The 25,643-nt window shown below is 42.1% G+C and overlaps 2 protein-coding genes across 12 annotated transcripts in view; one reads left to right on the top strand and one right to left on the bottom strand.

The window, feature by feature from the left end:
* Positions 1–73: 73 nt before the first annotated feature.
* Positions 74–2,055, top strand: zar1 (zygote arrest 1). The gene is made up of 4 exons (XM_085149912.1): positions 74–786; positions 1,130–1,222; positions 1,362–1,436; positions 1,509–2,055. The coding sequence occupies exons 1-4, from the start codon at positions 97–99 to the stop codon at positions 1,650–1,652; spliced, it is 1,002 nt and encodes a 333-aa protein (XP_085006038.1). The 5' UTR covers positions 74–96; the 3' UTR covers positions 1,653–2,055.
* A 920-nt stretch (positions 2,056–2,975) lies between these two features.
* fryl (furry homolog, like) overlaps positions 2,976–25,643 on the bottom strand; it is a 78,292-nt gene continuing 55,624 nt past the window's right edge. For 6 of the 11 annotated variants that reach the window (XM_085149901.1, XM_085149902.1, XM_085149892.1 and 3 more), the window contains 19 exons: positions 25,147–25,241; positions 24,429–25,033; positions 23,853–24,121; positions 23,632–23,772; positions 22,605–22,805; positions 22,353–22,514; positions 21,884–21,994; positions 21,575–21,751; positions 20,701–20,901; positions 18,766–18,966; positions 16,544–16,950; positions 12,126–12,333; positions 11,804–11,953; positions 11,263–11,361; positions 10,504–10,572; positions 8,184–8,201; positions 7,077–7,187; positions 5,893–6,086; positions 2,976–4,900 (listed from right to left, as the gene is read on the bottom strand). In XM_085149901.1, the coding sequence (XP_085006027.1) occupies positions 4,660–4,900; positions 5,893–6,086; positions 7,077–7,187; positions 8,184–8,201; positions 10,504–10,572; positions 11,263–11,361; positions 11,804–11,953; positions 12,126–12,333; positions 16,544–16,950; positions 18,766–18,966; positions 20,701–20,901; positions 21,575–21,751; positions 21,884–21,994; positions 22,353–22,514; positions 22,605–22,805; positions 23,632–23,772; positions 23,853–24,121; positions 24,429–25,033; positions 25,147–25,241 (3,660 nt within the window). In that variant the 3' untranslated portion in view covers positions 2,976–4,659. The remainder of the gene's footprint in view (positions 4,901–5,892; positions 6,087–7,076; positions 7,188–8,183; positions 8,202–10,503; positions 10,573–11,262; positions 11,362–11,803; positions 11,954–12,125; positions 12,334–16,543; positions 16,951–18,765; positions 18,967–20,700; positions 20,902–21,574; positions 21,752–21,883; positions 21,995–22,352; positions 22,515–22,604; positions 22,806–23,631; positions 23,773–23,852; positions 24,122–24,428; positions 25,034–25,146; positions 25,242–25,643) is intronic. The other 5 variants (XM_085149894.1, XM_085149903.1, XM_085149899.1 and 2 more) reach the window with 3 other exon arrangements.

The raw sequence follows: 25,643 nt of genomic DNA, 5'->3' as shown, positions 1-25,643 counted from the left end.
GTAATGAGACGTCCTACACCTGATCTTAATTAGGTCTAATGGAGAGCTCCACTCTATTTAACTAGTTACAGCAAAGCCTCGGCCGGTTGAACAAACATGGCAACATATGGTGACGAGCCAGTGGATACCTACTTCTATTCTTCTTACAATCCTTACATGGGCAGATACCCCCGGCCTAAAGACGCGGGGTGGAAATACAAAAGTTACTTCTCCCACTATGGAGACTCTTCTGATGCCTTCAACAACCACCAGCGCGCACAGCTGAAGTCCATCTTGTCCCAAATCAACCCCAAACTCACCCCGAGGCTCAGGAAGGCGAACACCAAGGATGTGGCAGTGCAGGTCAACCCGAAGAAGGACGCTTCGGTGCAGTGCTCCATTGGCCCGCGCACCCTTCTGGCCATGAAGCGGGACTTCCAGCGCAAAAGGAAGCAGGAGCTAGCGACGCCCGGCAGCCCCAAATCGACGGGCGGTGTGCGTTACCCCCGCACCCTCGCCGTCTACTCCCCGATAGCATACAGGAGCGTCACCTCCTTCCTGGTTGATGAAAATAACAATAAGGAAACCTCCAGTGAGACGGTGCAGACCGGTGAGCCCCCGGGTGAGCCGCCCGAGCCCTCCGAGGACACCGAGGGGAAGGACGAAGACAGCCAGACTGGAGAGGATGAAACGACCGAAAAGCAACTAGAGCAGAGCAAAAAGCTCAAGTCCAAACAGCTGGCCAGGAGTGAGGATGCGCAGCCAACTGCGGAGGACTCAAAGGGCAAAGCGCGTGTGCGGTTCCAGGTGAGTTAATCACGCACCGGGAGGTTTATACTTGGCAGTTTTTCCAAGAACGTTTGCGCCACAACTGCTTGGAACTTGCCTTGTATATTAAATGGATAATTAAAGGAGATGTGTTGGCGCATTTCTTTTTCTTTCAGAACTGAACGTCCAGTTTGGAAGCTGTAGTACGTCCCAAAAAAGTGCAAAAATGGCACTAAAATACTCCCTTACTGTCCTTATAAACTAGTCTTTAATTTGTTCCACTTGTTGGATACTGTTTAGGTATTGCACAAGTGGATGGTTTATTTTTGGATGGATTCCTTCTAATGATTTCATTGAACTAATTTTGGTTTTTGTCCTTCAGTTTCTGGAACAGAAATATGGATATTATCACTGCAGAGACTGCAATCTGCGATGGGAGAGTGCCTATGTGTGGTGTGTTCAGGGCACCAACAAGGTGAGCAGCTCTGTTTAAGGTCCTCCAAAGATGAAATGTGCTTTATCAAGAGTCCACCGTAGGAAGTCCTCAGTGCAACAATGACTGACTTTCAGAGACCTGCTGCCTAGAAAGTCTGAGTCCTCTGCTTATCTTCCAGGTTTACTTCAAACAGTTTTGTAGAAAATGCCAAAAGGAATACAACCCATACCGTGTCGAGGACATCACGTGTCATGTAAGTCCTAATCGGTCTGTGTGGCTTTTAAATGGCTTGCTAGTCTCCACTTAACGCTTTCTCTCTCCTCAGACTTGCAACAAAGCACGCTGTTCCTGTGCAGTAACACAACGACACGTCGATCCCAAACGACCCCACAGACAGGATTTGTGCGGCAGATGCAAAGGCAAGCGGCTCTCTTGCGACAGCACATTCAGCTTCAAGTACATCATCTAAGGAGCGTCTCGACTGAACTGTCCTCAGTATGCTGGCACAACTTGTACGTGGGGGGCATCATGAACCCACTGCTGGTGCAACGATGGCATCTTGGATGCAAAATGTATTTTTGATGTTTCTGTACTTTATTTCACACCAGTTCTCTTTGTGTTGATCAAACTGAAGCGCCACATGTGCTTTACGATGTAATAAACGGCTAGCATGCATTCTGTCTGTAAGCATGCTCACTTAAACTGTCACTGATCTCAACTCAAATGCAGCACCTTGGAGAATCCTATTGTCTAAAATCAGGCTGACATAAACCTGAACATGTGCAATAAACTAAGAGTGGCGTTAAATTATTGGAAACTAGGTTGCCATGGCACCAAAGACACTGAAACTGGTGGGTCGAAGACTAAACACTTGGCTTAAAAAATAAAATCTGCTGTTCTAAATATCAGTATCGTATCCATTCCTTCGTAATTGTTTGCAGATCTGTTGGCCAAAGGTTCACTGGTAGCTATGAATACTCTGACTTTTGAGTGATGAGAACATACAGAGCCAAAGAGCACGAATTGGATTTAAATGGTTTTGTTTCATATATCAGCTCAGGCGTTGGGTTTCCAACACAATTTTCCTTCTCCATTCTGTCAGAGTTCATATGTACAGGGATTTTTACTACAAACCATTCACCACTTTACCCAGTGTCTTAAGTGCTTTCTAATACACACTTGCACCACAGGGAATCTGGGTTTCAGTGTCTGGCCCAAAGATACTGGGACTGGAGAACATCAACCTTCCCACACTCTACCTCCAGAGCCACAGACGCCCCTGTGGTTTTGGGAATGTGGCATTTCTAATCAACTACATATTTATTTTTTAAAACCTCCACACTGGTAAGCAGATGGGGGTGTACCCATGCAGCACATCTTGTTTGCAGAATTTCAATTCAATATTTATATAGCGCCAAATCACAACAGTTGCCTCAAGGCACTTTATATTGTACAGTAGATCCTGCAATAATAGATACAAAGAAAAACCCAACAATTATATGACCCCCTATGAGCAAGCACTTTGGCAACAGTGGGAAGGAAAAACTCCAGTTTAACAGGAAGAAACTTCTGGCTCAGGGAGGGGCGAGGGCCAGGTGAGGAGCAGCCAATCAAAAGAAAGTGGACTTTTAGGAGAGAGGATGTTAAAGGGGAACTAAAGGAGCCTGTTTTAGAGTATTTTAAGATAAATTAGTATATTCTTTTTAAACTTACAGTGACATCTTATAGTGAGTCTGGCAGAGTCCAAGAAAAAACATATGGTGCTTTCAATTTTAATAACTGAAGATCAAGATCATTCTGTAAGGTTTTTATTGATCCAGAAAAGGCTGGTATGAGTGAACAAGGAAAAAAATGTATAATGCAGCTCTACATTAAAATATCTTCCAGGTAAATAATCATTAAATAAGAACAGCATTCATATGTACCAGACAAGCAGGAGGAGAAAAAGAGAAGCTCTGAGGAATGAGTACAGTGACTGTTACAATGTGCCATGACAAGCTGTCCAAGAAGCATTCAGATAACGGTTCATGTCCTGCAGTCACAGCAGCAAGTAGGGGCATTGTGAGAGTACAGACACTTCCCCTCAGAAAATAAATAAACAGGATCAAAACGCAGCAGTGGATGAGCGCCGCTTTGCAACATGATCAACCTACATGGACAGATTCAAACCTCATCTCCTCCCTCGTAAGGCTTTAAGCAGAGCCTACGCTGCTAACAAAAAGATCACAGTGGAGACAAGGAATGCATATGTATGTGGGGCTTGGCTGGGTTGGTGGGGTCCAGCAGAGGAGATGGAGGCTTGTTTTGATCTCCCATGCCATCGCCGCCAAAGGCAGACGGGTGGCTTGTCCCAAACGAGCATCGCTTCCCTCTTTTGAAACCGCAACCACCAACCAAGGCAGCCTTTGGGAAATTTGTATGATTGGATGACTAAAGGTGGAGCGGACCATTAATGACTCAAACCTGTTTCTGGCTTTCTCATCACATTAGCTTTATACAGACATCCTAATCGGATGAACAGTGCATTACACAAAAGTACAAGGGGAGAAAAAAAATACTGGTTTTACACTATACATTTTCTAAAATATATACAGAGTAAAATAAGTTATGTTTCCATAATGAGCTGTAGCCAGTCCGCACTTGTGTGCAATTATATGCATTTTTGTGTGTGAGCGTATACCAGAATATCTAATATATAATCACACAGTCAAGAGTCTCTAAAGGCATCTACTTATTTGGTTAAAGAGTGAGTTTTGCGTGAAGACCTGTTGAAGGGGACTCTCCTCTCAGAGCAGATCAATAAACAGATATATTTCTCTTTGTACACTCCCTGAAGGTAAACGTCTCCCACAGGGTTAACATGTTAAATATCCTAACATTTACAACCTAGGATGTTAGCTCTAATAAAAAATACATTTCTCAAAAAAATATTCTTGCAGTGCTTTTTCTCTTTCAGCATGCGTTTGAAAACTTTTCGGGTTCTTAAAGACTTTCTGAGTTTGCTTATGAATCTTGATGGTGCGTCCTCACACATACGACACCTCCTCTGGACTGCCTCCCAGGCTTCGACGCCGACTCCCAGTCCAGACCCCGAGGGGCGCATCCGTTCGGTACAACGGGGCCCCTCGGATCAGATCCAGCGAAAAGAGAAAAACAAATAACAACAACAACAACAACAACAAAAAAGTTATCATCCCACAGCGCCCTCTCTTATTCTTTCCCAGGCACGCCACCACATGACTTATTGCAACTGAATTTTGCGAGTTGGCTTAGTCTGGGAAAAGATATTAGCTTTAAGCATTCATACATGTAATAATATATATTAAGAGTCACAGTTATTCCCACGCATCCTTTAGCCCTTTATAGGTGGAGTCTCTCTTGTCCTCCGCCCCTCACCGTCTACACTCCAGCTGAGGGGAGGTGTAGAGGAGAGGGGTGTTTTTGTCCAGTCTAGTCCAGCCTGCAGTGCCTCAGGTTTACAGTCCGGTGCTGACTATGTCGGTGTGGGTCTGGCAGGTCTGCGCCTGACTCAGAGCCTCACGGATCTGCAGGTTGAGCTCCATGAGGCGGCTGCTAGCCTGAGACAGGTCTCTGCTGGGGCCTACGACCGCCAGGCAGCCTGTCTGACCCAGCGTCTGGTGACGGAAGTAAATGTGTAGAAGAGTCTGGACCGCGTCGTCCGTCTCGTTGCCGAAGATGTCGTTGGGCCACAGAGATCTGGAGATGAAGAAGAGATGTGAAGAAAAGGGGATTGTACCGAACACATTCTTAGCTGCTGGATAAACAGTTTTCCTGAGGTGCTTTGGTTTGTTAGTCGACTCATCTGAAAACATGTTCAGGTCTGTGAACAAATGCACTTTGGGCAATGTTGGGCAGTAGTTCATTGAGCTTTAGAAAGAACACAGTATTAAATTCTAGGCACTCATTGTTTAGGTAATGCTACAGGTGCGTACCATTGCACAGTTTTTGTTAGCAACTTTATTTCAAGGGGGTGTAGCAGTTATTTTTATGCACAGTCTCTCATCTTCACAGACTCATGCCTCATCACCAAGCAGCGAGCCAAAGGTTTCACGACTGTTTTAACTGTGTGACTGGTGAGTCTACACGTACTGCTTTCACATCCCAGTGAACATCCCATCTCATCATTTAGATGGGATCTTCAAAATAACTGCCAAGAAGCATCGCAAGCAGGCCTGCCAAGTCAAAGGAGCTTCTGCCTCTGAACATTTCAGTAATGATATGCGATAGAAACAGGAGTGCATTTTAACCTCCTTTTATCTTATATCTGGGCTTCTTACTTGAAATGATCATGCTGGATGTCACAGCCTGAACTTAATCTGCAGCATCCAAAAATCGCAATATTAAAATATGTGACTGTGCCAAAGAACATCCTTATTATGTTAACAAAAAATGTTTTTCTGGAGCAAACTCGCAGCTGTCTTCCATGTTGTAGTAACCAAACTGAACGGATGCTGTGTCTGAGTGAACCCGTGAGGATCAGTTAGTAACTCGAGCCCTTAAGCGCAATGACATGAAGCACGAGACTGGAATGAAACAGCCAGGAATCAGAGTGCATTAAAAATATCAACTTTTTACTTGTTAATTAATGTTTGACTGGGCCTTTTAGACAGGAGGCTTAATCACTGTATTGCCTTGTTATGTCACCGATTAAAGCCACTGTTTTTGTGTAACTGTAGTGTTTATCTTACCTGAAGATTTTGACTTGTGTGAGAGCAGAGCTGAAGTCTCTGGCTCTCAGGGTTTCAATCAGCGACTGTATGGCTGTCTCGGTGTTCGTCTGGGCATTGTCTGACATGCACACATCCTCCTGACCATCATTTCCTGTTTCCGCCTCCTTCAGGCAGCTCTCTAAGATAGTGAGCTCTTCGGACATGTTGGTAACCTTAGAAACGGAGACAAAGGAGGATTATTGTCACAGCACCAAATAACACAAGCAGATCTTCCTCGGGAGGTGAACAAAATGAACCCGGACTAAATATTACCTGGACTAGCTGACCTCAGCGCTCAGTATGGGAAATAATTTAATTTTATTAAATGTCTAGATTAAATTAAAGCGCCATTAAGATGCAGCTCAGAGAAGGATGGACTGCAATACAGATTTAGTAAAGCCTGTTTATCGATCCCGTGGGTAAAGGAAAATAATTATCCAATCAAATTGTGTTTCTTTGTTTTGCACATTTTTTATTGCATTTTCTGACTCCAGCTCTCTTTATATATATTTTAAGTTTTAAATGTATTTTTTCTCTAGTGTTACTGAAATAAGAAAAACTATCATACATTTTAAGGTATACTGTTTTGCAGTGGTTCCCTGTGGATTTGACAAGAAACTAGCACTGTCAGCGTTAATCTCATTAAATTGACGTTAACGCCATAACCGCATTAACGCAGCAATTCTCCGTTAGCGAGTTAACATGGATCGCCCCGTGCGAGGGGCTGCACAATGCTAACACATTAACTCGCTAACGCGCTGACGCAGTGCAGACCCTTGCACGGGGCGATCCGCGTTAACTCACTAACAGAGATTTGCTGCGTTAATTCACTTCTGGCATTAACGTCATTTCAACGAGATTAACGCTGACATCACTACAAGAATCTAAATGAAAAACAAACAAACCCTAAAACTGAACAAGCAAGTCTTTACGTTCTCCATCTATAAAAGTGTACCCACACAACAAAGCTGAAAAGCTTTAATTTGAATGTCACTTTTCACCAGAGCCTCTTAATTTTGCTGAATCTCAGTAGCAGCAGCTAGTTCCTCCAACTATGGAATCACCCCCCACCAAACAATAGATACATAAATAAATAAATGTGGAAGAAAATGGATTATATAACAACGCATGGACAAATTTACGCTAAACCTTGCGTCTCTCACCTCGGCCTCTCTCTTGATGGTGTCCACCCTGCTGATGAGCTTGCAGTAGGCCTGGAACAGCAGCAGCAGCTGAAAGTGCAATTTGTAGAGCCTCCGACATAACTCGAGCTCCTACAGAGACAGAAGACAGAAAAACACACTGTCACATCTCAGCAAAGCGATGATCTAACCTGCACTGAATCACTCTGATCTCATGATTAGACAGATGGGTATCCTGGGTTAGAGGAAGAGATGAAAAAGTTAACACGGAGGGTCATTTGGTTTGGACCATGGTGAGTCTACTATAGGGTCGTCCCAAATTGGAAAAATTGTCCCCACCTGACCTGAGTCAGCAGAATCAGATGATTTTATTTATTATATTAACTTTAGCTTATTTAATGAAGGCATGCAAAATTTTACCTGCACACTATGAAGTACATGGAGATGGGTTGAAAAATGTCATAGTGTGCAGGTAAATTCTGCACAGCTTCATTAGAGATACCAAACAAAAAGAAAAAAGAAATCAGCTGCTTCTGACGGGGTCAGATGGGAAATACTGGCTGATATTTCATGGAATGACCCTACTGCTAGAATTAGTGGTGAAAATTTAAATTAGAAAACCTAGGGCATCATCTCATTGATCCCTCAGCATGTAGAATTGATGAGTGAGGTGTGGGAAAACTAAAAGTTAAGCCCCTAATCTCGGAGGACATGGGAGAAAATGATTTGAACAAATGGGAATGGAACAATGGAATCATGCAAAATGAAAGTGAATTCAAACCTAACAACACTGGACTCTCTAGCCATCATATCCTACTGATAACAGAGCAGCCCCTCTGAAATCAGGTGGCAAATCTACACTGAATACACGTAGATAGACAAATTTATCTGCAGACACAATCAGTGCAACAAGCAAACAGAAAAAAATGCAAACAGGATAACACGGCACGTTATGATTGGGTGGGTGGATGAAGAGGTTGAGCTGGGTTACATGACCAATCAAGCAGAAACATAGACAGAGAAATGGGTGGGGGTAGAACACAGTCTGTTTCTGCACAGAAAGATGAGATGTCAGTGTTTTGTCCGGTTGGCAGCATTATTTAAGTCTATAATATGAGAACCACTTACTGCTAGATTTTCCATTTGCTAAGCAAGAAGGTGAGCAGGTCACACACACAAACAAACAAACAAAACAGAAGGAGAGAAAGACCAAGAATTAGTGAGCTTTAACATGACAGCTGAGACACAGTGACCTGACGAGCAGGAGCAGTGCTTTATCATCTTCCCTTCACACAGGTCAGATAATGTGAGCTCACGTCAGCAGTAACAGAAACCTTTATTCTGAAAAGGTGAACAACAGCATGTGCGATGACGGGCAGGAAAGACGCGGTGGTGTGGTGGCTACGCAGAGAGGAAGGAGGCAGTGAAAGACCTCTGGATACTTCTGATTAAAAACAGAGCGTCAGTTTAACCCAAGGTAACATCTGTGTGAATGTCAAACACAGAGGGAGCTCCGCAGATCTGTCCAAGGAGCTCTGTGTAAGAGAAACCTACAGACTAAGACGTGCAGTGAGAGATCATGCAAATACGTCAAGGGTACAAAGTCTGTGTCTTAAATCTTACATTTCTGAATTGGGGAAAAAAGTCTAAAAAAGTCCATCTGAAGTCACAGTTGCAATTCTGTTGTTGAAGACAAAAATTATTTACACATCTTCTTTAAATCTACTGCTAACATGTTTATCACCCAAAGCTAGTAAAAATGGTTGCTGGCGAATTGTTAGAAACACTTCTTGCCCTCAGGGTTTGTGTTTAACTGGCAGCTGACAGCGCCACTGCCACAGCAGTACAGAAATGTTACTTAAAGAGTTTTTTCCTCTGCTTGCCTTTCACAATAAAAGAAAGGCTGTTCCCTTCTATCTTAAGTGGTCCCCATAGAAGATGAACCTGCATGTTTGCATATTTGGCACAGATTTTATCCCGGATGCCGTTCAGGATGCAAACCTTAGATTTATCTGCATTAGGAGAACGCTAAATTGAACCGTCGATCTTTCATGTGTGTAATGTAAACCTTATGTAAGATATAGCTTTGTTTTTCCTTCCCACTGTCGCCAAGTGCTGCTCATAGGGCGCCGTCTGATTGTTAGGGTCTTGTCTCTATAATTGTAGAGTGTGTTTACCTTGCAATATATAAAGCCCCTTAAAACAACTGCTGTTTTGATTTGGTGCCACATATATAAAACTACGGCACTAGTTAAATGAAAGACTTTTCATTATCAAACATAATCCCAGTTTACCACCAAATAAACAGAAGGGCTGGAAAATGTTTGAATAAACTGCATAGAGAGGCTGTTACAGAAGTTCTTAATTATTCATTAAGCTAATTATTATCAGTAAGTACAATTTAAGGTAATCATTAACAACTCGTGATTACATCAAACTTTCCTTCAAAAGTGTCTTTAAAGGCACAGACAGGCCTAAATGAGTGCACTGTAATAGAAGAAATAAAACTCAAAAATAAAATTAATTTGCAGATGTCATGCAACTGTGCTTTAATGCAACACTAGCACTGTTAGTAACACTGTTACTAGAAATGTAACAAGAATTTTACACATTTTCACAGGCATGTAACACAAATGGGATTTCCAGCGCAAATCAGGCAGCAACTGACTGAGACACGGGGCCATTTAATGGGAATGGAAAGTGCTGTTTGTGGTATTGAGGAATTAAAGCTCATTGAAACCTAAATGACTGTACTGATACATTCACATGCCTTTAATATGCTGCAGCTGAAGACCTAATTAGCGTAACAGCACATTAACGTCTTGGGTTTGATATGAACCGAAGTTTTGTAATCATGGTTTGACTCAAGCTGGTATGCTTTCTTCGCGCTGTGAGAACAACGACTGGTATAATTAGCGGATATGCGGGCCAAAAAATTGAATTTCCTTAACGGAGATAAAATAAGTGAATAAAAAGCTAAATCTTCAATCATCTTTACATGTTCATGGTTATCAAAGGCATTTAAGGAAATGTGATGCCGCCTTTTCTCTTTACATTGTTTACTCACATGCAACCAAAGCATGCTTGTACATAAATCCCTTTATGTACAACAGTAACTGTTTAGCTCATAGCTAAATGTTGTACTTTGTGTACATGTTTCAATGATACATACATTTATCATTGCATTTTTAATAATAAATAACTTGTAACATTATCCTGTATCCGCAGGAAAGCTGGTGCAGGTTCTCACTTCTTTTAAACCAACATGGTTTTCTTAAAGAGATGCGCTTTGACTGGCTTGACGACACTTAGTTAATGTCTCTAATGCTGTGTAATTTCAGTTGGACGTTACCGATTCAGCTGCAGTGCAACACTTTCAAAAGTCAAACCGGTCAATAAGTATGACAAACAAATTCATGCATTGTAAAGTAAAAGTGTTCATCCCTACCTGTGCATGAGTATTGGGTCGCTGGCTGCTATCTTTGTCCCCGAATGTTTTCCTGCAGTTCTCGAGCCACTGCGTAAACAGGCAGGACACAAAACAGGAGAGAAAAACATAAAAGGCTTAGAGGAAGGAGAGGAACTTGGAAACAGAGGCATTTACAAGGCTTTTTTTTACCCCATGGACATATGCATCTACATTTGTGTGTGTACATAATAAAAGGAGGAGATTTAATAAGTGCGTTGTATTTAGCGAATTAAAGAAGGCCTGTTCCAGAGCATCCAGAGTATCTAGCCCTCCAGGGAACATTGCCGTCTCACTCAATTAGCGCCCCTGCATCCCAGAGCTCTCTGCAATCTCATCTCTTTTTCCCCCTCCCCTTTCCTCCCAGCTCCAACCCCTCACAGCTTCTCCCGCCTGGCCTTCTGTAACTGATTTAGGAGAGCTGAGGGTTATTTTTATCCCTTCAGCATGGTTTCTCACTGGTGATGCAGACACTAACGGCAGCTGAATGTACTCATACTGAACACTGATTCAGTGTCTGCAGCTGCTGATGAGACAGACTGGGCTTATCGTGTGCAACATCAGCTATTCGTCTTTATGTTCTCCTGGCTTTTTGCAGTGAAACTGCATAGAGATGAAAACCACTTTACGTGTTTTAAAAATAAAGAGGATGTGAAACAACATGTCTGGTGGGAAAAGGTTCAAAGAGGATAAAGAGGATGGAGAATGTGGAGGATGTGGAGAAAGATAAAGATGGCTTACACGCTCTGCTGCTTCTCTCTTGGCGTTGTAGGTGTCCAAGTGTTCCTGCAACTCCAGCACACTAAACTTCAGAGTCTCCAACAGTCCACAAGAGACCAGCTACAACAACACAGGACACCACACATATTAAGCTACAAGAACATCCACTACATACACATAATGGCCCCAAGGCCTCATGTTAGTGTTAGCTGGTCTCTCCTGAATGACAAATTGGTTTTCATTTGCTTTGACTGTGTTGCCGTTACCACAAATTTAAGCCACAGCCAGTTTTAAATTGGTACCTATTCTTCTTTCACTTGTACATAAAAATTGGATTAGATATTTTTCTGCTGTGTTGACTTCCCTTCTCATTTTTATCATAAATAAACTGGGCATAACACAAACTACACAAAAATATCTACACCAGGACACACACACACTCAGCACGACATAAACCATTTATATAAAATAATCCAGCCGTGTAACTGCTACAACATTACTGGAATCTCGCTTTATCAGATGCATCAGAATGACTGCAGACAAGCATGCGGGCCAGCCTCACCGTCTCTGCATCCAGCAACACAGTGGGACACTGCGAGCGAGACGTCATGACTTCCAAGGAGCTAAGGAACTGATTACCCATTCGTTGGAGCCTTTCCCCGAGAAAGCGAACAGATGCATGTGTAATGGAGCCAAACTTTCTCTGAATACTCTGGAAAAACACACACACACACACAAAAGAAAACAAAGTAAGATCATTCGGAAATAAGCTTCCTTGTACACAAGATGCAACAGATAAGGAGCAGGCCTATCAGTCAAAACTGCAAGAACATAAAACATAAAAAACATAAAAAAAAGAACAAAAAAATGTGGTACACATTTACCTGAAAGAGTCGAGAAAACACGTGGAAAGTATAAACAGCCGAGGACCCATCTGTGTCTGACAACATCTGGTTGACATGGCAACGCCAAGCATCCTCGTCATTGTCATAGGCAACTGGCTGGAATGCAGCCAGGATGGCAGAGAGGAAGGGCGAAGGGGGCGGAGAGGCTTGAATCTCTGGGAAGCCGTCTGCGTCACCTTCATCTTGGCTAAAACACACACGGGGGCCAATAAGCAGTCAGACATGTTATACCCCCCCCCCCCCCCCCCTTTCACTGAAGGACAAATGTAAACATACACACGCGCATGTCGTCACTCGCAGCAAGTAAACAACCTCACATTGCTGCATCTCTGCCTCCCTCACTGAAAATTCTGCTGCAGTGCAATGAGAGCTAAAATCTGCTGCAGTGCTCTCACAATAACAGCGATTAGCATTTTAGCATTACACAGACGTGTCTGTCTCTCTCTCGCTCTCTCACACACACACACACACACAGACGCACGCACACAGATACTCACAGGCCTGTGGGACCAAACAGCCTGAAGAAGCAGACAGAATATAAGTATCTAAAGCCTGCGCTGCCGAGCGCTGCAACGGACACGGTCTCTGTCCTCATCCTAACTACCGCTTCTCTTTCCCGTACTCTCTCCCCTCGTCCGCAGCTCCACTGTTAGCAGCACTAGCGCACTGCACTCATCCCACACAGGACTGCAGAGGTCTATACAAGCTAGGCATTTACACATACTGACTCACACACACACGCACACGCACACAGTACTGCAAGCAGAGCCAGCTCCCAACCCACTGAGGTAAAACGTTGCCGAGTTGTTTCATTTTACTCTCTCCCACTCACATAAATCCTCATGCACAGACACCTACACTAACTGGTTAGTGTCCTGCTGTTTTCAGTCAGTCTAAGCTACTCACACAGTTGCTTTCCATGCATGCGTGTCTCTGTTAATTGAAAGAACTTCAGTACAGTTACACATGGAGGCGAGTGAGTCTCTATTTTCTAGTTTGTTCAGCAGTGCTTCTCAATATTGCTTTAGAGCAGTTTAAAACCCTGACTTTACAACTGTCCTCCAATCAGATTTGGCCCACCTTGAAGTGTTAGGAATGAAGTGAAGTCTGCCAACACACGCATAGTTCTGATAGGCCACGCCAAGAAAGAAATTAGCTATCACACCATCTAAATCATGTCAAAGAAGTTAGATTAGTCATGCACTGTAGATTAGTCAATATCTTCTTCAGCCACACCTAAACTAGTCTACAATTAAAATGAAAGGTCAGCTGTTTTACTTTACATTTTTAAATGGGAGCTGTCTGACACAGTCTTCTTAAATGGACAGTTCCAGTTAATGTTTCACCATTACTTATTAGTAAAAGGTGGAAATTCGTAAAAACCATCTAAAAATTAAAGATTTTTAGACTGTGTGAAATTAAAATAAAACCAACTGTACAATGACTTAATGAGCTATCAGTCAGTTGCTCAGCACACTGGTATAAATTCCACCATTTATTCAAGCACAAAAGGAAATTAAAACTGCATGTTTTTGCATGTCTAAATGTCTAAATGTCTCTTATCGATCAATATTTGCTTTTTGGGTTTCAGGTAAAGGTGATTTACATGATCCTGGCAAAACTGGCACAAAAGTCATCCAGCATTTTCTCAGATCTTCTCAAATTCTTTAATACAGTGGTATGAATTAGAGATGGCACGATACCACTTTTTAATGTTCGATACCGATATCATTAATTTGGATATCTGCCGATACCGATATAAATCCAATATAGCGTATTTTGTAATCAATAAAATTGTTTTTTATAAATATCTTGCTGCATTTTGTTTAAGTTCATACTCAAGTTTTAAAAAACAAGAGACTGAAGCTATTCTGTTATACCTGTATGCAAAAAATACACTCCACCCAAAACATTTTATAGTTCAGCAACACTGATCAATCTAATAAATTTAAACCTATACCATCCTCCCTATTCTGGCATTTTAAAAAGTACTTACCTACCTAACTAAAAGGGTTGCCAACTCCCAGCAAAAATATTAAGGGAACCACCCCCCGCCCTTAATCAATGTAATCAACTTTAATTTAATTCAAGTGTAAAACAAATGCACAGAAATCAATTATTTTTCTACAATAATTAAATAGATTCAACATCTTTCTTCAACAGAATTGCAGACTGCACAGATGGTACCTTCCGAAAGGAAAACATACTATAGCTTACAAGGGTGTATATTAGACTTATTAGTTACTATATACAATAATGGATTTCTATACATTTAATCAGATGACCACTTTGGTTGTAAGATTCAGATAATTATTTATTCAAAGTTTTTAAATGACATAACAAAGAAAATATTTCTTTGTGCCCCCCTTTCCCTGTTAATGCCCTACCTGGCCCCCTGACAAAACTTTGCTAGAACCGCCCCTGCAGTTACCAGCCGTAAACTACATAGAAAAGGATCCTGGTGTTATTTGTCTCTCAGAAACAGTTCATAACTTCCCCTCAACTCATTCATGTCACCTAAAAGTTAAACCTGTTTCTCCATCACCTGTTCAGCTCTGATGATTCAGTAAGGACGTCTCCTGGTTTCATCTTCATGTTTCCCTCTCACCACATATCCAAACGGATATCATGACCAGCAGCTTTTACAGCTGTGGCTCCAGCAAACTTCAGCTGATACTAGAAAGTAATATTAAATACATTCTAACAACAGCTTATCACGCTTAAACGTGCTGCTGTTGTTTATCCGCTGGTCTCCTGTTTCTAGCACAAAGTGGGTGTTAACAAACAAGAAAGACGGGGCTTGCGGCAGAAAAGCCGATCAGCTGATCATTGATCAGTTTCATGTTTGAAGTAATAACCGGAGAGGGAGGGGGAGTGAGAACGTGTTGGAATAAGAGAAGTAGATGCAACTGTGCAGCAAAGACAGAATAACTCCAGCTTTGTGTCTATTTTTTAATTCTAGCTGAAGTACGGGACAAATCGCTTCCTTTTCACCTCAATATGGAACTCCGATGGCCAGTCCAGCTGTGGCTCAATACATCAGTTAAGCTTAACGTGGAAATACTATGCAAACATTCAGAGATGAATTTAGACACTTGCTTTACTTCTCTCGGATAGTTTTCGCCGAGATGAAATGCCACGGTTAGGAAGCATGTAGCGAGGCTCCAAATGCTCCAACAGACCACCAACAGGTCTTGCAGACAACAGCCGCTCTATCACGTGACCAGTGTTGTGGAGTAACGGAATACATGTACCGCCGTTACGTATTTAAAATACAAATTATGAGTAACTGTATTCCGTTACAGTTACTGTTTAAAAAGGTGGTATTTAGAATAGTTACTTTGTTGAAATAAATGGATTACACGGCGGTACTTTCCTGTTTCATATTGTGGCGGGTCAGGACTGTTTGGGTTTTGTTTGACAGCTACGTTCTATGTTCTATGTTCCAGGTGGCAGCGTTACGGTTGCCATGGTTACAGGGTGACGCTCTCTCTCTGCGTGTTTCCTGGGTGAGAGAGCGCCTGTTGTTGTTGTTGTGCTAAGCTAATAGGCAGAATGCTACCGGTATAGCTCTAAAGAATGTAGCATCATAGGCAGTGTAGTCCGTGCTGCAGGGAGAATGGACTGCCTTACCCCTTATGTGTCTGTGAGCGAGGGAGGGAGAAAAAGGAAAAGTACGAGCTGTCATCGAGCAAAAACGGGAGCTGGAAGCATGTAAATATAATAATAACCACTGCAGCCAAGAAGAGTGCCTGACGAGCCCAGTTGTAAGTAGGCTATTGAGACTCGACTGTACACTGTGTTCGTGTTCTCCTCCAAAAACAATAAGTTCTGTTGGAGCAGCCTTTCAACGCCTCTCTCTGTCTCTGGCTAGCAAAGTTGACCCAGATAACAAAGTAAAGCTAGTTTTCGGCTACGAGCCCGACACAGAACCCACCGTATTAGCCAGAGGTCCCTTTACTACGGTTCAGAGCCGCGGACCTTCAGTAACAGTAATAAATCACAGCAATAGTACATTCATGTAGTTGTAAACAGCATGATAATATATTAAGTAATCCAAAGTATTCAGAATACGTTACTCTCATTGAGTAACGTAACGGAATACGTTACAGAATACATTTTGGGGCATGTATTCTGTATTCTGTAATGGAATACATTTTAAAAGTAACCTTCCCAACACTGCACGTGACACATACTGCTCCGATGCGCCGAGCTGGGCTACGCCAAGTAGCGCGTTTTGTGAGGTGATTTTGTGAAACTTTGGATCGGATTACATTTTTTATTTCTCTCCGATATCCGATCCGGTAATTTACGTCAGTATCGGACCGATACCGATACGTAATATCGGATCGGTCCATCTCTAGCATGAATACAAAGAAAGACTCTGAAACACCTACCTGGACATCCCAGAGAAGTCCGCCTCTTCCTCCTCACAGCGCTCATCCAGCTCTTTCAGCGCCTGTGTCACATCTTCTTCCCACACAGATCCACAGGTGCTGTCTGGATCTGGATCTGCATCCTGCTTCGTCTCTGATGCCAGACAAAGAGGCAGCATCGTTTGGGACTCGTCATCACAAAGGAGCCCTGGTGGTGTGTCTATGGCCGGCGGGGGAGGGGGGGCTGGATCCAAGTCCTCCTGAGGGTCTTGAGTCTCTTGGTGATCCTGAGCATCCTGAGGGTCTCGTGAGTCTGGGAGGTCACACATCTCTTGTGGGTCAGAGGGCAAAGGGGGGGCGCTGCAAAACCCCGTGTCCTCGCTCACGCTGCTGCTCAGCTCGTCAGCCGCCGTCATGCTTATAGCATCCTGTAACATCAAAGCAGAAGGGGGGCTCAGCATGGCAGGTAATTTCACATTACAAAACATCCATCAAAATAATATTTTTATTTCAACAGTGGCCGCCAACACTGATACATAAAACACAGATTCACAGTTGAGCCTCTCGTAAAGCTTGAATTAAGACCACTGTAGCCTATTCTCAAAGCTCACAGCTTTAATTACACAAGTGGGACTTTTGACTTTGTACCTTTTGCAATATTCAGTTTCTCTGAAATTGCTCTAGATGTCACGTTATAAGCTAATGTCTATTAAAAAAAACAAACAGATCACCCAGTATTTATCACAAAAATGCCACTGAAAATTTGACGTCACTGCTAACAGAACAGCAACATCGCCTGTCAGGAAGTGACAGACCCACAAATTAATTAAATTAATCAGTGGTGACTCATAACAGCTGCATGACAACTGATTTATAGACAACTGCATAACTACAGAAACAACTAATGGACTGAATTAGCAACCTAACAAAGGAACAAGTCATTGTAATAAATTGTAGGCAGACATCAAGCAAGGCCACAATTTATAGACAACATTAGTATTAGAAGCATCTAACTGACTCATATGTAAAAGGAGGATATGCCGATACATAGTCGGTAGACGCGCTAATAGGAGAGAGCGATATGTTCCCATGTGCTGATATGCTGAAGATGGCACAGGGGTATTCTAATTAAGAGGTCTTTGCTTTTTTTTTTCCCTTTTTGTTTTTCCTTTCTTTATTATTCAAAGTATAGTGCATTAGGGATACTGTGCATGGCAGACAGCCAGTACATCACAGAGACAGCAGCTATATTACAGAAAGCTTTTAGAAGTGGTCATGGCCATCCCGGAGGGAATGAGCAAGACTATTGATGGTTTTATCTAGAGCTCATTACACTAAGAGCTGGGGCTGTGATGGGGGAGATGTCCTTGGGATGATATTGAGACCACTTGCTTGGTTGTGTTCCTAAAAGTTACAGAGGTCACTGAGGGATAGATAGGGGAACCTGATAGAGAACTGATTTGCACTATACACACCAATGAATTTAGTGGTTATTCATATTATACGGATATAAAGCTGAAATATGTTAAACTTTAAAATGCCATGTACATGCAAATGCAAATCAGACAAAATGATATACTTACCATTGTTAGTGGAAGTAATAAATGTGAGTAGCAGTAAATACAGAAGGCAAGCTATGGCATGTTAATATCATAGTGAATTTCATTGGCTAGCTTTTGAGTTAACTGCACTTGTAAAACTAAGACACCACTTATAAAGGACTCATACTCACACATGCATCTGCCGAGGATTAAGGAGCTGGTGTCTCTTTCACAAGTTTTTAAATGGAGGATTTAGTTGGAAGGGTCAGTTGCTGTGTTATTGTAGGTGAGGTGAGCAGTAACAGCTGACCTGAGGTGAGCTTTAATTTTTTTAACCATTCCCAAAATCATACAATCAAGCCCCACTACTATTAAGGCAGCAAGAGCTACACAGTTAAGACTTCAGCAACCATGCAGAGCAAAGTAACAAAGAAAGAGTGAGAAGCAGCAGAAGCAGCAAACACAAACATGCACACACACGCGCATATATAGATCTTAACCCGACAGCAGCCAGACAGTCCCTCAGAACCAGCACTTTTACTCCATCCTGTCCAAAACCCCCTAAAGGTAGCTGATCGTTTGTCTAAATGACAGATAGGCCAACAAATACAGAAAAAGCAGATACGAAATGAACAAAAAGAAAAAGGCAGGCTAAAAAGCACCCGAGCACCACAGTTTATTGTTGCTCCTGATTCATCGCACCTCAGGCAGCTGACTGCTGGTGCTGTCTGAGTGGGTCATCTCCAACATGGGACTATCCAGTCGAGGGAGGGAGGGTGCGGAGGGCAGAGTGGGCAGGACAGTTGCCTCCTCCGTCATGGCACTGCTGGTGGACTCTTGGGACTGCTGCAAAGAGTCCACATGGTTGGATGCAGTGTCATCCGTAGCAGAATCACTGTTGAGCTGGAAAAGAGAAACACGAACTGTTTGGCTTTTTTGCTGAGGGATGTATGAACACAATAGAGTATGATGTAAACCTTTATTACAAGTGTACTAATGCCTAAAGCCCTACTATTTCAAAACCTGAAGTGGACAACGGTTACTTTGGAAGGTCATTCAAAGAGGTACCTCAATAATAACATAATGGTCTTGAGAAGTTGCCTAAAGAGTTTGGAAAGAAGACGACTGGACTTGTTTAATCATGAGCTATAAATACATGGAAAGAGGCTGTTTTAGGCTATAAGATTCTGTGTGTACTCAGTGAAAAATATTATTGTTACAAAACAAAAAATAATGGACTTCAGTTTTGGAATAAAACAGTTTGAAAAACCTGTCTCACAAAAAAATAATAAAAGACAATAATAACAGGCAATTTTCTATAGGATTTTTCATCATATGATTTCCACCAATTGATTATTGATTTTTTTCCCCCAAAAACCAATCACTTTGCAGTGGGATAACCATATTTACAAAATATAAAGTGACTTTAACATTTATTTTTCAAATACTGATCCTACCAATTACTCATACATTAGTCTACACATTTAATCGCTGGATTATTTAATCAGAGGTCCAGAATTAGTGCTGATTACAAGTTCTCGCTTTGGCACAACTGGTCTCTGTATGTATGTTAAATTACGTACATAGGGTAAGCAGTAACGTAATACTGCAAACTTAAATTAAGTCACTACATGTGCTGAGATATCCCCAAATATCTTTATGAAATGCAGTAAAACAGAATCTCATTTGAGTATTTTCATAATAATATAGTAATATATTTCATAACGAAATTAGATCATCAACATAAAGCAATAACATTTTAATCTTAGTAAAGCAGACACGCCTACAGATTAATTAACTTTTGACAACTTACAACAACATAACCCCTGTTTCTTTATCAAGCAGAGCATGTTTAGTCATTTTAGTCATTACTGCATCTTCAAAAAAAAAAAAAAAAAAAATGGCTTCAGGCATCAGATCATGCTAGTATCAATAACATCAATTAATTTTATGAGCAGGTTATCTCATTCAAAATTCTAGGGAAATAACACAGAAATACTGCATGCTCGTTTTTCTAGTGTGTAATATTGTATGACTACAAAGTCTCGGGGCAAATGTCCACTAAAGCCAAAAGCTCATTCTCTCACCGTGCACTACCAAGACCAAGAAGAGCAGAAGAAGAGAGAAAGAAAACATCTGTATAAGACTGAGGACCTACATCCGATAATTATTAGCGTAATTAGCAGATGTAGATAAAGGCCTTGCTGGGAAAGCCAAAGAAAACAAAGAAGAGTTAAAGAAAGGCAGCCAAACTGTTAAACAATGCAAAAGAAACATGCTGGGTTTAAATATTTGATTCATTTTATATGTAAAGATTTTTATTCAGAAAAATTTTTCTAATAAGTTTACAAAAAGTGTCCTAACTAGTCGTAATTCTACGACTAACCAGTCGTAGAATTTAAAGGTCTAGGAAACAATGAAAGCATTGGTCTTAAAGCTAGAGGGAGTAGGCTGAGATTTAAAAAGGGATTCTACCACCAGCGAAGAAGCAAGCGTGTAGCTCCTGTCCGCACTGGAAGGAGGTCCAGCATAGTATGCGCGCGCACACACACACACACACGCACACCATGCCAGCGGGCTGTGTGGGGAGCATGGTGGCTGGGTTGGGTGGGGGACCCTGATTAGAGTGAGACTTACAAGGCCAGAGCGGGTGAGAATCTGGCTAGCGCTCAATACCTCCTCCTCAGACGATTCGTCTGTGTCCTCGTGGTTGGTGAGGTTGAGGCTTGGCGTGCTGCCCGTGTATTGGCATTCCTGCAAAGACGGCGTGTCCCCTTTGTCCATGCTCTCCAGGGAGCGACGCCGCACACCCCAGTTGAAGTTGTCCATGCTCTCCCCCTGCAGGACAACCAAGTAAACGGCAATGAGGAATATGGGAAAAATTATATTGTCTGGGTTAGATATTACAAAATAAGCAAACAAAGAACAACACAAATGCAAAATACATAACTTAAAAAAAAATAAGACAGTCATGTGATTGAGCGGACGACGTAATTTTATCCATGGGATGGTAAATGATGCAATGATCTACAACTATAAAGGGTTCACGACAACAGGAGCGATGATTTCAAATCAAAAGGTAGTACTGCACTTTACTGGATGACACAGGGAGACACCAGGGCACTGAAAAGAACAACATATCTTAGTAGCTTTCTTGGCTTCAGACTTACCTGCAGCTCCTTGTGGCAAGAGAAGAGAAGGAATATGTATGTTAGTAGACTTAAGAAGGACATAAAAGTTCTCTACTACAGTAGTAGGACAAGTAAGGCAATTTTAACAAACAAGACATTAATGTTAATCTGTCAAACATCTACTACAGTATGGTCAACAGAAATGATGAAGAGTGACTGAACAGAGCACAGAAGTTCAAGTTCCCTACACTACATACAACTAGAAAACCTTTAACCTTTCTGAGCAGTCCCTTTCCACTTGCTATAAGTTCCTTTAAATTACCACCTTTTTATTATTTTTCCCCTCATACAGGTGGGGCCATTTGAATGTGCTTTCTCACCTCAGCATCCTCCAGCTCCACATCTAAGAAGTCAAAGTCCTTAAAGACTCCAAACTGCTGCTCACTGCCTGTATCCTCTCCCTGCAACTCCTCCTCTCTGACGGCCTCCTCCACTGTGGGGATAAGACTGGTCTGCTGGTCTGCAGAGTCCAGGTCCTCATTGGATGAGAATACCACCTGCACGGAATGTCAGAAAATTAAATACAATTTTTAATCAATCCATCATCATCTTAGAAGTCCAAATTAATCCAATTCTAACACCACCACAAAGACAGCCTCGATTGCTCATGTCAGTGATTTTACAGAGACCTTATCTGAAGCTTTAGAGTAGGAGAGGAGTCTTACAGATGGATTTTTTGGGATGCCTGATTCTGGACCACATAAAGATAGGACGTTCATCAGCCTCTCTCTGGTTCTTCTCTGTAATAAGAAGACATGCGAGATGAGAAAATGACAAGCTGACCAGGTCAAAATTCTTTTAGATGGTCTTTTAACAAAAACAGAACTCACATCTTCAGGCAATGCAATGAAATATGTTAATAATAGCAACAGACTGATCAGACTCACATGTGTTTGGCTTTTGTTTGCTTACAAAATACTATTACAACTGCTTAAAATTAGCCAGTATGCATGTAGCAAAAGTAATTATTTTTATGGCTGTGTGTGTGTAAAATAAATTGTCATGATTTAATTATTTAGTTGAGCTTCTTTTCTAGACACGTTAAGCTTGTTAAAGACAGATCATAGCTTAGGTCCGGTGTTGCGTCTGGGAAGGTACCTGAGAGAGTTGTGGCCTCTTCCAGCTTACTTGGACGAGCCCATTGGAATTAGATCCAGATGATGTAGAGGAGGTACTTCTTGTGACAGCAATCACCTGTGGCTTTCCATTCCTGCCTGCTGCAGTACGCTGATCACCATATTTATGCCCGATTATTGGTGTCTATAGAGTCAAATAATGCAGATTAGAGATAAAATCAAAGGTAAATCAATATGGTGAACATAGTAAACTTAAGGAAAGTAGGACACCAACCTCTGAGATGTCAAAGTGGAAGTCCAGAGTCTTCCCGGGCAGCTCTTTGGAAGAGTTGTTGAATATGCGCGTGAAGGCAATTTCTGGTGAGCTGCAGGACTCAGAACTGTAGGAGCGTTGCACATCTTCTGGAACAACAAGGCTGGCTGAACGGGATACAACCAACTTCAAAATGTTTTGGGCCTCTTTCCAATGTGGGCTCTGGAAAAAAAACAAAAAAAAAAACAAAACAATGCAGAAATATAACGAAGCCACTGTGAGGAAGCAAGCTGTGTAGGTGTTTCTGAGGAATTTATGAATGTGAAAGGGCATTTCGGATCCCAACCAGCTACTATTCATATGGCTTATAGTCATATTGGTAGAATGAGAAAGGAGGCTTAACACAAAAAGCTTGCAGTTCACATCAGTGCACATATGCTAAAAATCTCAATATGCACAAATACAATGTTTCCTTTTGTGGAATGCACAAAAGAAAACACTGACAGTAAGCTAGGATGGCCAAAAGTAGCTTATGGCAGCCCTGGGTCAAATCTGGAAAAAACAGGCTTCATAAATAGGTGTAATAGCATCAAAACACCTCTTTACAGTGACCCTGAAACATATGTTATTCTTTCTTAGTCTCAATTGTGCTGCTATTTATAGAGCAGGACACCGCAGTATTTATTCACGTCAGACTAAATGTGAAAATATGCTGTTCAGAGTATGAAACACACACACACACCTCTTACTAAACATAAGGCATACTGCATATGGATGGCTGGTGCTTTGGTGATTTTCTTGCCAACCACACGGGAGACCCTGGCTGATCCAGCAATAAAAATCTCATTCAGGCATATGTTGTCTGACAAAAAGCAAATCCCACAAAATAAATGCTTCTTGTTGCAAGACCTCAAACTAGCAGTAGACATAATCGCACACTTTACAATTAGCAGCAAGAGAAATTCAATGAGACCTCCACAATGCATTCCTCTTTTGACCCAAACCCTAAAGTCGGTCTGTCAGGCTGTCCAGTGACGTCAAGGCTCACCTGAACATATTTGCCAATGATCTTCATGATCTCAAGGTTGAACTGTTTGACAGGAGCTGCTGACAGGTCAATATGACTCAGCAAGCTATAGATGATCTGTAACAAGGACTGCTGCATGCTGGGAAGACCCTTCTCTAGCAACTGATGGAGACAGAAATGGATACATTTGTTATTTTTCCATCTGTGACCAACATAAGAAGTGTGACCTTTTTCTCATATACCTCAGCCAAGTAAGTGACCAGATTCAAAGTTTTCTCTGCAAAGGCATCATGGAGGTAACGACAGACCACGTTGATCCAGTTGGTGTAGTCGCGGGAGTAGCTGTGTGTGCTGTAAAGGCTCATCATATGGGCCAGGTTAGACAGTGTGGCCGACTTCTCATCCGCACACACTTTAGCGATCTTATCGGCTGTCTCCTTACAGAAAGGAGTGGGGTTGTCAAAGTGCTGGATGAGATGCGGCAGGAGGCACAGGATGTTCAGAGGAAAACCTGCAGACATGAAGTAAAAGTCTAACCTTAAAAATGTAAATCAATACAAATAAATAGAACTGGGGTCAATATGGGCTTATGAACAAGTCACAGTTCTAAATATAGACAGGACAAAATCCCGGCATTACCTTATTTAACAGATGTTAAGATTTATTGCAATGCCAGAGATTCCCCTTTGGGGAACCCCAAAACCCTGACTGGTTTCTGAGCAACTGGTTATTATATATGATCAATTTTCTTGTCCCTTTTATTTATTTTAGATTTTAAAAACTAAATGATTTAAAACTGTAAAAAAGTCATTGGTTACCTGCTACTTGTGAAGGGTCTACCAGTGTTTGTCTGGAGACACTGATGAGCTTACTGAGCAGGTGGATGGTTAGCTCCTGAGTAGCAGCAGAAGTGAAGCCCTTCAGGAAGAGTTGCAGCAGACCAGGGAAGTTGTACCACTTCAGCTTGTTTTGGACCGTCTCCAGACGTTCTCGGCTGTCCGCACGATCCAGGGGCAGCTGGCTCAGCAGCTTGTTGAGCAGTCGCAGAGCCAGCAAGTACTCAAACTCGTAGTCTGACTCGAGCAATGACACGGCGATCCAGAATACCGTGGCCATCAGATTTGAAGGGTCCACAGGTGGCGCAGAGTCCCCTCCTGGACTTCCTGGACCTCCTCTGCTTAGTGATGATAAGCTCCGTGTGCGAGCCAGGTTTGCATAGCTGCCACCAAGTCGGTCAGCAATGTCCAGGGTGTTACTCCGACGCCTGTCAGCTTTTCGTTCACCCATCATCAGGCTGGCTCGAAGAGAGTTGCTGCGAGTGTGGACATAATGCAACAGACCACTACTGTTCATATTCAGCTGGCCTGTGCTTTTCCTGTTGGCAGCAAACTTGGCCCCCAACAAGTGGTCGTGGGTGGAGGTTCTGTGGAAAGAAATGGCAGAATTTTGTACACAGCTATTGCAAAATGTGTCAGGATGTTAGTTAAATTAAGAAGAATTCAAACATTAAAATAATAAACCAATGAGAAGACTTACTGTGCTAAGGCAGTGAGGAGATCATAGTTTTTCACTGTGTCTGCTAGTGTGTCAATGCCAGACTCCAGCGTCAGGAGAAGCTCAATGACAAAGCCCTGAGGAGAAAAAGTAGGAGAGGTCAGCTCGTCAGAAAGAAATCACAGATAACAGCGAGTTAACACATAGCATCTATGTTTTCTACAGAAACAACTCACAGGCCTGTTTTCCAGTTTGATGCAACACATTTACTATGTATTTTGGCACATGATGTGCTTGACGATACAAAGAGTGGCCCTGGGAAAGAAAACTAAACCTTAAACCACTGAGAAAATAATTTGATCACATTATGTTACTGCAGTCACCCCTCATCAAATGTAAAAGCATAACAAGATAAGAAGGTCGCTTCTTCATCAATAGTATTCATGCTTTCTTTAAACCTTTGTCTGTCCTCAAACATTAACTAAAAATGATATACCGATAGTAACTTTCTGTGTAGATGCAATTAAACAAGAACTGGT

Source organism: Neolamprologus multifasciatus, chromosome 23, assembly GCF_963576455.1.
Source record: "Neolamprologus multifasciatus chromosome 23, fNeoMul1.2, whole genome shotgun sequence".
NCBI lineage: Eukaryota > Metazoa > Chordata > Actinopteri > Cichliformes > Cichlidae > Neolamprologus > Neolamprologus multifasciatus.
This window is presented reverse-complemented; position numbering and strand designations above follow the sequence as displayed.

What these genes read in the sequence shown, in the direction of transcription:
- zar1 (XM_085149912.1), top strand. Translation starts at nt 97, where the DNA reads ATGGCAACATATGGTGACGAGCCAGTGGATACCTACTTCTATTCTTCT. An exon ending in GTGTTCAGGGCACCAACAAG is followed by an intron (nt 1,223 to 1,361) that starts GTGAGCAGCTCT and finishes CTTATCTTCCAG; the next exon opens with GTTTACTTCAAACAGTTTTG. An exon ending in TCGAGGACATCACGTGTCAT is followed by an intron (nt 1,437 to 1,508) that starts GTAAGTCCTAAT and finishes CTCTCTCCTCAG; the next exon opens with ACTTGCAACAAAGCACGCTG.